Source organism: Phaseolus vulgaris, chromosome 3, assembly GCF_000499845.2.
Source record: "Phaseolus vulgaris cultivar G19833 chromosome 3, P. vulgaris v2.0, whole genome shotgun sequence".
NCBI classification, from domain to species: domain Eukaryota; kingdom Viridiplantae; phylum Streptophyta; class Magnoliopsida; order Fabales; family Fabaceae; genus Phaseolus; species Phaseolus vulgaris.
The window spans coordinates 40,844,933-40,859,606 of record NC_023757.2 but is presented as its reverse complement, the minus strand read 5'-3'; the positions used below and the strand labels follow the sequence as shown (position 1 = coordinate 40,859,606).

The 14,674-nt window shown below is 34.9% G+C and overlaps 2 protein-coding genes across 2 annotated transcripts; both read left to right on the top strand.

Moving 5' to 3' along the window:
• Positions 1-534: 534 nt before the first annotated feature.
• LOC137807720 (PLASMODESMATA CALLOSE-BINDING PROTEIN 3) lies at positions 535-4,555 on the top strand. The gene is made up of 4 exons (XM_068608484.1): positions 535-1,186; positions 1,585-1,821; positions 1,934-1,967; positions 4,001-4,555. The coding sequence occupies exons 1-4, from the start codon at positions 1,135-1,137 to the stop codon at positions 4,275-4,277; spliced, it is 600 nt and encodes a 199-aa protein (XP_068464585.1). The 5' UTR covers positions 535-1,134; the 3' UTR covers positions 4,278-4,555.
• Positions 4,556-8,859: 4,304 nt separating this feature from the next.
• LOC137807716 (histone deacetylase 5) lies at positions 8,860-14,186 on the top strand. Its single transcript, XM_068608482.1, has 14 exons — positions 8,860-9,166; positions 9,251-9,452; positions 9,737-9,883; positions 9,995-10,107; positions 10,384-10,595; positions 10,796-10,860; positions 11,181-11,351; positions 11,544-11,627; positions 12,099-12,222; positions 12,462-12,583; positions 13,140-13,333; positions 13,493-13,622; positions 13,732-13,796; positions 13,887-14,186. The coding sequence occupies exons 1-14, from the start codon at positions 8,985-8,987 to the stop codon at positions 14,047-14,049; spliced, it is 1,974 nt and encodes a 657-aa protein (XP_068464583.1). The 5' UTR covers positions 8,860-8,984; the 3' UTR covers positions 14,050-14,186.
• The last annotated feature ends 488 nt before the right edge of the window (positions 14,187-14,674 follow it).

Sequence of the window (14,674 nt, the reverse complement as noted above, 5' to 3'; positions counted from 1 at the left end):
TTAATCAACTGGGTTTCCGGCCCATGCCCTTAGTTCGGGTCGTGGTCTCACCCATTCGATGATGGCCCAGTGAGTCATGTTACACTTCCTCGAGACCCGAGACTCTCTGTATAAAGCATTGGACGCTGAAAGCGAAAAAAGTAAGCAAACATTTCATCTCTCATGTAATCACCAACACTAATCAAGTTCACAAACACTGTGTTGTGTAACAACTTTTTCTCACACACTAATTATTTTTATTGGTTAGTCTCTTTATTTTAAAAGGAAGAAAATTCTTGGACCGTTGGTGCAGTTGAGATATTCAATTAAGAGGAGAAGCAGAAGATAGTTCGGAGACCAGACTCCTGTCATTACTTCTGGCAACCCACAAGTACAACTAGCGAAATAACATTGAATTACCTGGGACCATGGCGCATGGAACATATACATGTGCGGTTTTACAATTCTAGCCGTTAACACGAGACGTGCAACAATAAATCTTTTATTTCCACAGCTCCAATATTTATAATGTGAGGCTGAACCCAAAAAAGTTCTGCAATGCAAATTAATTCTTTAAACACTTTCATAACTTTCTGTCAAATTTTCATCAATTTTGACTAATACTATTTAATTCTTCCCATTTTTTCTACTCTAGCTGGACCTTAGCAAAAGACCAGTCCCAAAGATAAACAATGACCCACTACCAAAGGTGCGTTATTCACTCGCTGCTTAGGCCTCCTCACTCACCCTGTTAGCCTTTTACGAGTCCCTATGTAACTATTTTCCTTCCTTGATATAGGGTAAAGAAAAGAGGAGCGTGATTAGAAACAAACACACAACTATTATTTACATTATTTTTAACCACATTAAGTAGTTGTAGTAACAGTGAGACTGAGATTGCAAAAGTACAAAAAGCATTCACAAGCCGACACAAAAGGAGGCCAACCATCATCCCACCGTTTACACATTACACAACTTTACCATCTCCTCTCTTCCCGTGTTATATTTTGTCCTCATATTCTCATCTCATCTCACACTCTGTCACGCACCCACCCACCATTCTCCTTCCTCTCTCTCACTCTCACTCCCACTCTCTGCTCTACTACCTATTCTCTCCATCTCACAACACCATTGCTCTCTACCTCATCTCCTACCATGGCTGCTCTAGCTCTTGCACTGCTTCTTTTGGCTCTCACTGGCACTTCAAGTATGCTTCCAACTTCCCTTTTCTTCTACTCTCCCTTCTCAACCTCAACCTTCAAAATTTTACTTCTTTTTTCTACTTTAGACACCCTTTCCATATTCTAACCACTGGATCTATCTCTCTGCTTTCTATTTTTTCACATAATCTTCAAAGAGCAAACTTTATCCTAGCTAGGAACAAAATTAGTCATGCGAGTGTGCCATTCCACATTTCTTAACATCATGATCTACTAACATCTCACCTTGCTAGCATAGATTCTTCAAAAGAGTCTACCATGTATACCTTCATTCGTCCAAACCTTCAGCACTAACCATAAAATCATTTCCTCCCCAAAATCTAAACCTTTCCTTCTTCTTTCACACTCGCTGTCTTTGTTTGCTAATGTGTTTAAACTGTTACAGCTGCAACTTGGTGCGTTTGTAAGGATGGAGGCGACGCGATCCTGCAGAAAACATTGGACTATGCTTGTGGAGCTGGTGCTGACTGTAACCCTCTCCATCAAAACGGTCCTTGTTTCCAGCCCAACACCGTGAGGGCCCACTGCAACTACGCCGTGAATAGCTATTTCCAAAAGAAGGGTCAAGCTCAAGGGTCCTGTGAGTTTGCTGGAACAGCCACTGTTACTGCATCTGACCCCAGTAAATCCTCGATCTCTCTTTTCTGTTCTTTTTCTTAGCATATATTCCTTCCAACAACAAAAGTAGCTGACCCTTTTACCTGTTTCTCTTTCTCTCCTTCTTTGGTGAACAGGCACTGGCGGTTGTTCCTACCCGTCAAGTGTCAGGTATGGATTTCGTCCACTCTTATCTTCCTTATTCACAAGCTTCATGTTTGTTGTTCGTTAGTTTCAATATGCTTTCTTTTCTTTTTTGCTTAAAGTTTTAACGTGGTTGTCTGATTTTGAAGGTTGGCGTTGTTAACGTTGGTAGTGAACTTACTTTTTTTTTTATCATAATAAAACATAATCGGGGATTGGGCACTTGCATAGATTAGTACATTATTTTAACTATGAAAGGGTTATTTGGTTTGCAATAGGCATATTCGCTGGGTGGTAGTGTAGCAGTGTTTTGTAAGGTTTCACACAGTGCAGTGTTGCTACGGGAAGAGAGTTTTTTATGAGTATAGTTCGGTCATAAATAATGTTTTCAAAGGAAACCAATTAGGTTAATTTTTTATAAAATAAAGTAACATTTGTTCTTAAATAAGTACTAGATTTTTGTTGAAGGGGAACTTCACAACCGCTTTGAATGTTTTTTTCACTTTTTTTTTTCCTGATACTAAAGTACTACAGCCGTGCTTACTTTTTTGTATCATAAAAGAAAGTGGAGAAAAGTTGAAATTCAAATTGTCTTTTAATCATGATAAAAGAAAATGTGAAAGTAGTGTACAAGGAAACAGAAATAAAACAAACATTACTCAGATATTTATTCAACTTGCATTTTTAGGAGTATATTTTTTTGGTGAAGGCAAAAGGATAAAACTAAGAAAATAAATTATTGGGTACAAGCAGAATAAGGTTTATTATCTTTAATTCTGAAATTAAATATATTCATCTGCATTTACAAATTTATTAGACGTTCGTTTTTAATTTCTCCGTTCTATTATTGTCGCTTTGACGAGGTTCTGTCCTACGTTTACGAACTGTTTTTTTTTTAATTTGGTTTTGACAATATCGGTCGGAACTTCACAATTGGGTGTGCAACTCATTACCCATTTATTGGTGATTATAGCCGTTGCAGCGAGACACTCAACTTTTTTAAGTTATTAAAGATGCTTCAATAATTGGGATCCGATGCTGAATTAAAGTTTGAATCTTTTTAAACAAAAAATTGGACATTATCATTAATAAATGACAAGTTTGTCCCAATTGAACGATCTTATCCTTAGCTGCCCTGCTTTTAGCAGTTTTGGCAATACAAAATAGTAGCAAGACATAAATGCCCTTATTTATGTGTATGTTAATAAAAAGTAAGTGGAGGAGGGTGTTTGGGTAAGTTAACAATGAGCACTGAGAAGTGTGTATTTTTGTTTCCACATTTCATGATCAAGTTTGAATTTTGGTGATGGATGATGATGTTGCACAAAAGCCAAATGGACAACACTTGCTTCGGAATCTGGGCCATCAAACTTTTAAAAAAGTCCACATATTTGTTATCGTGGTGTATGACCCTTCTCGTCACCCATCGCTTTCTATAGTTTTTCTCGTCTGTTTCTGTTTTTAACCTGCAAATTTGTGAAAAGCTGTTTTTTTTCTCGCTAAACAATACTACTGCTACTTCTATTTACCTCAGTTAATTTGGCTAACAGTTAATACTGCTAGTACTTCCATTATTGTCTGTCAAGTTAAAGGGGGAAGGACGATTGTGTAGAAAAGCAAATCTCACGAAAGATTTTATGTTCTGAAATATTCTTGAAGGTTATGTTACTATGAAAAAACCATAATTTCGTTCATGCTGGAGTCATTGTCAACTTAGGAAAAGTAGTTGGGAATTGAGAATGAGCATGGAGGTAGATCGGTTTAAAACTTAATGGGCATTAAAAGCTGGTTTATTCAGCTGAAGAAGGGTACGAATTGAGTCCAAACAAAATAGTTAGTTGGGTGTGTTTGCTGTGAGTGTATGTGTAATAATAATGCGGATAATTTCATTTAGTTTTATTAACCCTTTTGATTGTAAAACTTGATTATTTATCATGTGAAGATGAGGTTAGCCAAGACCGTGAATATGTAACTGGTAGTTAGCTATTGGTGTTTTTTGTTGTTGTTTTGAGACATAGCATTGTGGGTTGATCATTTGATTCCTTCCTTTGTCTTATCAGTGCTGCAGGCACTGGTACAACTCCTGTCACAACTACACCAACCATGGGCACCACTCCCACCACGGGAACCCCAACAACCGGTACCGGAACCGGCACCGGAACCACCCCTGGTACTACTCCATACAGCACAACACCTGGAGTGTTAGGAGGCATTGGCAGTGGCATGGGACCTTCAGGACCTGGCATGAATGATGAGAGTCACGGTGGCCTTAGACTAGTGCAGTCTAGTTTCTTAATCATTCTGTTCTCTTCCTTCGTGATCTTCTGCTGGGGTTGAGAACACGAGTGCAAACTGCTCAATGTCACTGTATTATTGTGAATGTTATTTTTCTAGGTGTTGAACTTGGGGACGTTAGTTTTTGGGCATCTTTCTCCACCTTCCACTGGTTATTGGGTTTTTGATTATTTAATTATTGAATTTGGCAGCATTTTCACTCTACTGTCCCAAGAAGCACACAACGTTGTCAATGAGATGGTGGCACCTGGAGATACTAATATGTATGCTTCAAACATGACCTTTCTATCTAATCTATGAAAGGGTTTTTCAATTGTCTATCTTGCTGACCAATGTGTGGAACACAAATATTTCTTTAGGAAGTCACTTATCAGTAATGGAATGATCACCTGAATCCCGGTTGATACAAAAACCATGTCAATTTCAAACCATGAAAAAATGTTATGTTGCAGACTTCTCAGTAATGTGTGAAATACCAATTTTGTGATTGACTTTGGTCTTGTTGTACTCAAACAGTGTGTGGTCCTTGTAGTTGAAATGATGATTTGCCTAAAGAAAGGGAAAGCACGATAAAATACGGTAGCAGTGTGTGAATAAGATGTTTGTGGAAGCATTAGGGTAGTGAGAAGAGTGGATTTGAGCATGAAAAATCACATGGCAAACCATTTTTGGATTCATTTTTTTAAGACACCGTATGGGCTGATGTCTGATTCTCTTGTCAGGCTGAGTGTGGAGTGAGGTGGCTCCCAAATAACACATGATTGCTTAAATAATATGATGTTTGTCTTCCCAATACATTATTTATTTCTCCATTTTATGCAAGGTTGTGTTTGATGCTTCTTCTGTTGTCCATCACAACCTTTCTGTTTGTTTTTCTTGTATTCCCCACATGTCTGTTTATTGGCACATGGGTTTCTAAAATTTTTATTTTTAACTTTAAATTAACTATAGTTAAAGATAAAGATTAAAAAAATATAAAAAGTTTAAGCTGGGAAATATTTTTACAGAGACTAAAATCATATGCGTGTTTACATAAACTTAAAACATGTTTAAATATAATTATTTTTTAAGTCATTGATTTGTAATTAAATAACCATATAAAACTCTTGTACACTCCTTTAAACGTGTTAAACAAAAGCTTATTTTTTAACACCAAGGAACTCAAATGATTAAAAGCTCTGAAGGGATGTAAATTCATTTCTATTTGTATTTAATTTTTCTGTACAAAAAAACTTACTTTTAATCCAACCATTTTCAACTTTTTTTTACTCGTGTGACAAGAAAGTAAATAGGCATATATTTTTGGTGTACAAATTTCATTATTTTTAATTGAATTCTTATTAAAAAAAATCTATTAAGTATTTTATATTTTTCAATTAAGTTTTTATCATTTAATCCTTCTCTTAAAGGAGTGATATTGTTATTATTTTTCCCATTATCCACTTTATTTGATATATAAAATTTTGTGGTTAATATAAAATGATACTTGGATTATTATAAAACAAGACAAATTATCTTTATTATAGGTGAGATCGTGAAAGTGAACGAAGAACATAAAAATCTCATTATTCTACACACTTTTAATTAAAATAATAAAAGTCATTAATCGTTTTATATTAGTACTATATAATTTTATATTAACTATAAATTTTTACATTTCTTAACATGTGGAACACATGGAAACCTCCATATTCCACACACTTTTAATTAAAATAATAAAAATCATAAATCGTTTTATATTAGTATAATATAATTTTATATTAACTATAAAATTTTACATTTCTTAACATGTGAAACACATAAGTGAGATCTCATTATAGAAACTCAATTAGAAAATATAGTATCTTTTGAGTTACCAATAAAAGAAAATAAATTTAATAATAAATAAATTGAAAATAAGAAATTAAAACTTAATTAAACTTATATTTGGCAGTTTCTTCTTGCAATCTTACATTTTTCTTCCTTCACCCCAAGATTTTATAAATTTCGAAACTGACCTTCACTTTTTATTTGAAATCGGGATCTGGGAGAGTGCTATAGATTCATCAATCGGGAAGTGAATCATGTTGCTTTTCGGATGAGGGGGTGTTCTGGAAGCAAAGTTTGCATAAATTGTTGATTTCTGGACTGCTGAATCTGGAAGCCTAATTTCTATTACGAATTGGTGGATTATAATGATATTTTTTTCAATTATGGATTTTTGAATCCAAAATGCATATTTTGAATTATGAATTGACGAATCTGGAATGAATTTTTTAATAATGGATGTTCTACATTTTTTATTTTGGATTAACAATGTCATTCATGTATTACCGGAAGTGTCAATCCGAAAATTTACCGGATTTCATAATTTGGAATGCAAAAGAAATAAATGTACAAATTTTATATAAGGAAGATTTTGTCTTTGCCCAACATTGTGGGGGTGCAGGAAGAAAAATGTTGGAGTGCAGGAAGAAACTGCCCTTATATTTTTATGGCTTCTTCTTCCTGCACTCCTACGTTTTTCTTCCTGCACCCCATAATTTTTAAAATTCCAAAAATGACCTTGACCTATTATTTGAAAAGGGGCATCGTGGTGGAGTTTCTATGCCACTATTCATCTTCTTCATTCATTCATCTCAGGTGCTGGTGCAGGATCTTTGTAGTTGTGCGGAGTAAGGTGGAGGAGTAAGCTACGTTGTCGAAGCGTTGTTTGGGATTTAGAGATAAGAAATAAGTTTTTGTTTAGGAACATTGGTGGTTATGGAGTTTTCATGGTTCTTGGAAATCGGGATTGGGTAATGTGCAACGGATTCATCAATCCGGATTTGAATAATGTACTACGAATTCATCAATTCATAATATTACCGAAAACAACAATCCAAAATATTACCAAAACTACCAATTCAAGATTTACCAGAAGCATCAATCCAAGATTTTTGAGGATTCCATATCCCAGAATGTGAAAAAATATACAGATTCTCTATTCCGTTAAACTACTGAATTGCATTGTCTAAAATGTGCAAACGAAAATCTGAAGAAAAATTGAAGTACAAATAAAAAAAAACCATAAATTTTACTTAGCTTCAAGTTACCAAGATCACCCTAAACCACCAAAAGATGTGGAGTTATGGAATTGCGCCGCAAAGAATGGAGATTTGGAGACTTGGGAGTTGCGGCTGCGCTGGGAAGAATAAAATGAAAGTGAGAGTTTTAGGATTTTTAGGATTTTTAGGAGTTAGGGGCATTTTAGAGTTTTTAAAAAATAATAAGAACAATTTAGTCTTTATAAAACACTGTGGGAGTGCAAGAAGAAAAATGTAAGAGTGCAGGAAGAAATTGCCTATTTATATATGTTTTGTGATTGTTTGGTCCTAGGCCCAAATATGCAAGATGGTTTTTTAGAAAATTAATTCTCGAGTATTTCTTCTTACACGTCCATAATTTCAAACTACACCCCGAAAATTTGAATATTCCAAATTTACTCTTTTGTTTTTATATTTTGAGTTTCACTTATAAATTATACAATCTGAAATGTTAAACTTTTTTAAGTTGCAAAACAAACAATTCAGAATAAAAAATTATATCCTAAATTATAGATTCTAAAATAAATTTTTATAACTTACATACAACCAAATCCCCTTTTTTTTTATATAACATTTAATAGAAACACTATAGTGAACCACATCAAATCATGTCAAAACATCAAGATTTCAAAAATAGCTTGGCAAGAAAAGACACAACAACATAGTACCAGAGACACGAACCTTAAGAAAATGTAGGCATCTCTAATTACAAAGTGAGGCGAGAATTACAGAAGGGGGGAAAGACGGAAAAAGAATTTTGCCATAACCTCTGGTTCATAATCTCCCATTATTTTGTGTATCTATTCTGGAAGTATATTATAACATATTTGGAAACGTATTTTCCAGAATAATTTTTCCACGACTTTCACAAAATAAGGGTAAATTAGAAAAGATATTTGATATTTTACCAATTTAATTGGAGTATAGGAAAAACTTTGAGAGAGTTCACAAAGAAACACCCAATGGGATTGGAGAAAAAAATGGCCTTACTTCTTAGAGTTCTGAAATTTATTCTTACATATCTATTGGGTGTCAAAATTATGGTAGTAACAACTGTAATATTTTCTAATTAAAAAATCTAAAATAAATTATAATTTTTTTATTAAATCTGGAAAAATTAAAAATATATTTTTAAATCTTAAAATATATTTTAGAGTAGTTTCAAATTCGTTAATCCAAAAATGTGTATTTTTTTTTATCTAGAACGTGTAAGCGCATGCCTTCAAAACAAAAGGAACATCTTTTACATTCCTTATATTCCATTTTTTAAAATAGAATAAAATATGAATTGCGGGAGAAATTGGAACAGTCGAAAGGTGGGAATAGGTTGTTCAAATTTTTCTTACGCGGTAAAATCCAATGAAAACAAAGGAGAGAAAGAGGAACCGATTAAATAATAAATAAAATTAGCTTAAGAAGTCAGAATATTAAATTTAAGATATAGGTTTCTTAATTTTTTATTAAGTTTTAAGAATAAATGCATTTCCTATTTCAACATAATAGTTATTTTATGAAAGTAAAATTTGTAAAAAGGTTTTAAAACAATACAATGCTACAACAACAAAAAAATGGTATATGAAATCGCTCTATAAAACGTTAGAATTAGAAATAGTGTAAATTGGCCGGTTTGTACGCATATGAAGTTGAGTAGCAGAGTGACATAAACTGAAAAGTTGGTGTAGCCATGGAGGGCGAGAGTGCGAAGAAGAGTAGCGAAAGCAGTGTGAACGGTCAACCCCGTGTGGGTTTACTATACGATAGGAGAATGTGCAAGCACCACACGCCGAACAACGAGGACCACGTCGAGACTCCTAATCGCATTAGGTCAACTTGGAACCACCTCGAGAGCGCCGGCATTCCTCAACGGTAACGCATGCACGTTGCTTTAGGGTTTCGCTTAATCTTTTTCTCTTATCTTTGTTCTTGCTGATTTTCTTTATCGTATTCCAGATGCCTGATTCTGGAGGCCAAGAAAGCTGAAGACAAACATCTGCGGTTAGTGCATTCCAGAGTTCATGTAAATCTGATTAAGAACATTAGCTCCAAGCAATTCAGTTCGCGGAGACCCGAGATTGCCTCCAAATTGAATTCCATATACTTTAACGAAGGTTCATCTGAAGCTGCGTACCTTGCTGCTGGCTCTGCTGTAGTGGTGATGTTTTCGACGATTCTTTCTTAAGATTTTGTGTTTTTCATTACTTGTTAGTTTTTCATTATCTCGGTAGCCAAGATTTCTTCAGTTAGATTATTATCTGTCTCTATATTATCTCTCTCTGTTTTGGTGAAAATTATGGTTTATTGCCTAGTGACGGGGTGGACATAGGTTTTCAAAGATTAACCCCTGCAGGCCTTGCGCTTAATCTGATTAATTTAAGCTTTATATCTTATTCGTACACTAACTTTGAGAACCTAATTTAAGATATTTTTGACAAGTAGGTTGTTGAAAAAGTGGCAAGCGGGGAATTGGATTCGGCTGTTGCCATTGTTAGGCCTCCAGGTCATCATGCAGAACAGAATGAAGCTATGGGGTTTTGTCTCTTCAACAATGTGGCAGTTGCTGCAAGATATCTCTTAGACGAAAGAGTAAGTTACATAACACCTACTACCAATTCCAATTTTACTAAGAATGTTTAGCCTTTAGTAGTCTGTTACTTTATTGCCACCTTTATTTTTTTGGTTTTTCTGTTGCGACAGCCTGATTTAGGTGTGAAGAAAATTTTAATTGTTGATTGGGATGTCCATCATGGAAATGGTACTCAAAAGATGTTCTGGAATGACTCTCGAGTTTTATTCTTCTCCGTTCACAGGTGTGTTAATTATTTTCACATATTTTCTGGTCAGTTTTATTGGTTGGTGATCTAGTAGTTGTTTCTTAGTACATCCGGGAAGGTAAAAATTTGTTGCTCATGGTTGTGTTAGGTACTGCAATGGGCTTGACTGCCAGATCATTTTGCCTTCTTTACTAGTTTTTAGGGTTGGACCTCTGAGAAGGACTTTCGCTTTAAGGACTTCAGTTAAACTTGGTCTCGATTTCATAGTTGATCAGTTGATCCTCAATCAACTAAACTTTTCTATTCATACAGGCATGAGTTTGGGAGTTTTTATCCTGCTAATGACGATGGATTTTATACTAAGGTGGGAGAAGGAGAAGGTGCTGGATATAATATAAATGTCCCCTGGGAGAATGGGAGATGTGGTGATGCAGATTACTTTGCAGTGTGGGACCACATTTTGCTTCCTGTAACCAAAGAATTTAATCCAGACATAATTATAGTTTCCGCGGGATTTGATGCAGGTCTGTTACTGTAACGTTTGGGATTTTCTGTTATCTATGTGGGAGGGTGGTGTCACTTGTTCTTCACCTGGTTTTGGTGCATTTGTTCTTGAAGCCTAGTTTACTTGTTTTGCAAGAAGGAAGTGGATTTGGGTCAGTTGATATGTTAATTTATTATAACTGCAATAAGTAATAATTATTCACTTCTTTAATTGTCACAGCTGTTGGTGACCCTTTGGGAGGATGTCGTGTCACACCATTTGGTTATTCTGTTCTGTTGAAAGAGGTTACTTTAAAGATTGAATTTTAGTGATCGCTTCCTTCATACTGTTTATTCTAATGCTAGTATGTTACTTGATAAATCAAAACTGCTATATTTGAAGAAAAGTTAGCTGTTAGAAAAACTCAATTAAATATGTAGGTTTATAAGTTTGTCTATTGATTAATTTCTTAACATCATTATCAGCATACCATTTTATTATGGTACCTTTTTTTAATATTTTGATATTACTTCTCATTAATTTTAAATTCTGAGAAATATGAAACAAGTTCAATATGCTGATCACTGTATCAGTAACAGAACTTTTTTTCCTTTCTTTATTTCAGTTGATGAATTTTGCTGAAGGTAGGATTGTATTGATTTTAGAAGGGGGATATAATCTTGATTCCATTGCAAGATCAATGCATGCTTGCTTGGAAGTTTTGCTAAAAGACAAGCCTGTTATCAGATCCTTAGAGGCCTATCCATTTCAGTCTACATGGAATGTAATTCAAGCGGTAAGAACTTGTTATACTGATGTACGTCCTTTCTCTCTTAGGGATATAAAAATAACTTATTTTTCTCTCTCCTTCGCCGAGGGAGGGGTGAGGTTCTCTATTTCTTTCCTACCATACACATGACATTTATGCTACTTGAGATGTGCATGAAATTCTTTAACTTAGTGCTAAAGTGGCATGAATATTTTGCAGGTTCGCCAGACGTTAAGTCCCTTTTGGCCTACACTTGCATCTGAACTACCACAAGAGTTAGTCTCACAAATAGCACCCCCTCCGGTAATGTAGTTTCCATAACTGTTTTTCCTGGAGTTGTCGTGTGAGAATTGAGCCGAATGCTCAACTAATTGCTCCCAATGGTTCCCAAAATAATCAGACGATTTCTGTTGAAAAAGGGACTTTGATGTTCTACTAATGGGTTTGGACCCCTTTATTTTGAGCATCTTTTGTTTTTGTTTTTATAAAAGTTAGGAAACAGTGATAAAAAATAGTTTAGGTACATTTTAGAAAAAAGAAATCTTAAAAAATCCACTGAAAATTGAAAACAAAATAAAGTGTTTTTCAGTGTTTTCGATAAAAGGGAAAACATGGTGGCAATGTTACAATTTATCAAGATTGGGTTTTATTTTCAAATCTTCAATTTTGTACGCCTTTCTTGCATTCATTTCTGTCTGTGTCTATCTTATTTTCATTTCTTTATATGGGCAAGGTACTCATTAAATATTTTGCTGTTTTGTTCCCCTTTGCAAGCATACTCTAATTTCGAGCTCTGACTCCGAAGATGAGGATGATAAGGGTGCAGCAAGTTTAGAAAATGTTGGAGAACTTCTTGAGGATGTCATAAAACCACTTTCCAAACTGAAAGTTGATGCTGGTAACCTTTATCCCTAGATGTTCTTTTATAATTGGAGAAACATCTCAGAAGTATTAGTACTTTTCTTTTCGTGAAATATAATGTTAACTCCGTATGTTTGGTCATTGATGTGTTTCATGAGACTTCTAGACCAAATTTTGTCTGGATCCACTAGAGTTGGTGCAATACATTGGCAAAAAGGATGGTCGTGACCTTTCTTTCACGTATTTATTACTTGACAAGTTATATGCTTCATGCAGATGAAGAGATTCATGTTTCTAGTACTTGGCGATCTGAATTGTCAAATGTTTATATATGGTATGCCTCGTATGGATCAAATATGTGGAAAGCAAGATTTAATTGCTACCTAGAAGGTGGACAGGTAACGCAACATTCAAGTCATATTGTTTTTTTTTTATATATAGGGATTGAAACACTTATAAAACCCCCAAAGTATCGCTGCTGTTAAACACCAAAACAAGCGTGCTAGGAATATATATAAACTGATAAGCAATAATACAATGTCGAATCAGATGTTCATATTTCATTCATTTCATTTTTCATCAGCATTTATGATATTTATAGTCATATTTTAAAAGTTATTCTTTTTTGTTAGCTTTTGGCACTTTTTTCATAATGCTCTGAAATATCTGTCAAGGGAAAGGTACTAGCCGTGGAATTTTTATTTTATTTGAAAAAAATATATATTATACTTTGTTGCAGGTGATTGTGTTTTTACGATAAATGGCGAACTTCTCTTATCTGACAATATTAAATCTCTTGCTTTCTGGCTTAGGGTGATCAATATATGTATTGTTTGTTCAGTTCACAAGGAATTTGAAACCTTTTTACTTTTTGTTTCCATTCTTTCTTTTTCTGTAGTTTTGTTTCTTTTGTATCTGTTATATTTTTTTGAAGAATTTATGAATGACTTTCAGGTGGATGGTATGGTGAAGCAGTGTTCTGGTTCAGTGAACAGAACTCTGCCAAAGGAGATCATGTGGAAGACTTTCCCTTGTGATATATTCTTTGGTCGTGATTCATCGTATTCGTGGGGTCTGGGAGGTGTTGCATTTCTTAATCCTGAAAAAATAATTGAAGGCAAGACCCACATGTGCATGTACAAAATTTCGTAAGTAAATCTATAGTTCGAATCTGCTTCTATTTGCGCAGATAGTCTGTTTCTTTCATTTCCTGTTAGAGCGTGACATTATTGAATAATTTCTTGCGGGGCTTTCTTATATATCCGATGGAGGCCTTGACTTTAGATTCTCGTCCACATTTGTTACAGGCTAGAGCAGTTCAATGATATTTTATTTCAGGAAAACATTTTAAGCCTTGATGCGGGCTCTCCTTTATTTGATATAACCACCTTGAATGCTGTCTCTGACAAGGAGTTCAACTTCCTGGAGGTTGTCAAGGTACGTATCCCTTGTCCCGACTCATTTTTCTGATAGTAACTAATGCATTTATTTTATTTTGTTTAGTTCCAGCGTCTCTTCATTACCTTTTTTTCTTAATGTCGTGCAGGGTGCTTGGTATGGTAATGTTGTGTACTTAGGAAAGGAGCAGGATATTCCTGTAATTACCATGACGTGAGTAACAAATTATACTTTGTATTTGTGCATTTGGGTAACATAATTGTTGATCTGTATTAGCATGGCATTTATGTTACTTTTATCCAGGTCTTCGCTTCTTGATATTGAACGTTTCAAATCTGGGAAGCTACCATTACGTGCTCCTAATAAAGCATATGCCAACTCCTTAATTAAAGGGTTGGTAGAGGGAGAACAACTTTCGGAGGCGGAAGCCATTGCTTACATAGAAGGTGCTGCTAAATCTTTGTGATTATTGCATACGCGAGTCGTTTACTTTGGGCGTAAAAATACGCTAGTACGGCTTGTAGAGAAAAAAGTATTACCTTGTAGACATTGGATAATTCAACCCCCACATAATAGTGCTTCAAGATTCTGAATTTTATCGTATTTTCGTTCGTGCACTACCCTTTTATTTTCAACAATACTGGTGCCTGCATTGTATGTGTATTTGTTATTAAATAGTGTTTTTTTTTTCTAGCCAAAGGCTATAGATTAAATCTCACCACTCTAGCTAGAGCATCTAGAGTTTGTTCAATAGGTTTTTTTATCCGATACCTATCTATAAATCTAGAACTCCCTGTAGTCTTTACTTACACGTAGTAAGAATTACCAGTTTTTTCAACTCCACATATACAGTTAGTCTTACGTAGTAGGAGTTATTATTCTTATATGCTTCGCGCGTAGACTCGCGTATCAAGGACACCTTCGTCTTGGTTCCAGATATTCATCCAACATCGCCGTGAGTACCTGAAACAGAGAGAACAAAGGGTGCCTTCGCGGTTGTTTGCACTCCGACGATCAAGTCAGCAAGCAGAAAACACTAAACACCTCCGTATCGAAGCATCGTAACTGTGATGCTCTGAAGGTGCGTAACT

Excerpts from the sequence above, each read along its gene's own strand:
- LOC137807716 (XM_068608482.1), top strand. The coding sequence starts at position 8,985 with ATGGAGGGCGAGAGTGCGAAGAAGAGTAGCGAAAGCAGTGTGAACGGT. Across the intron at positions 9,167-9,250 it reads AGCGCCGGCATTCCTCAACG|ATGCCTGATTCTGGAGGCCA; the intron begins GTAACGCATGCA and ends ATCGTATTCCAG. Across the intron at positions 11,628-12,098 it reads CACAAATAGCACCCCCTCCG|CATACTCTAATTTCGAGCTC; the intron begins GTAATGTAGTTT and ends CCCCTTTGCAAG.
- LOC137807720 (XM_068608484.1), top strand. The coding sequence starts at position 1,135 with ATGGCTGCTCTAGCTCTTGCACTGCTTCTTTTGGCTCTCACTGGCACT. Across the intron at positions 1,187-1,584 it reads GGCTCTCACTGGCACTTCAA|CTGCAACTTGGTGCGTTTGT; the intron begins GTATGCTTCCAA and ends AAACTGTTACAG. Across the intron at positions 1,968-4,000 it reads TCCTACCCGTCAAGTGTCAG|TGCTGCAGGCACTGGTACAA; the intron begins GTATGGATTTCG and ends TTGTCTTATCAG.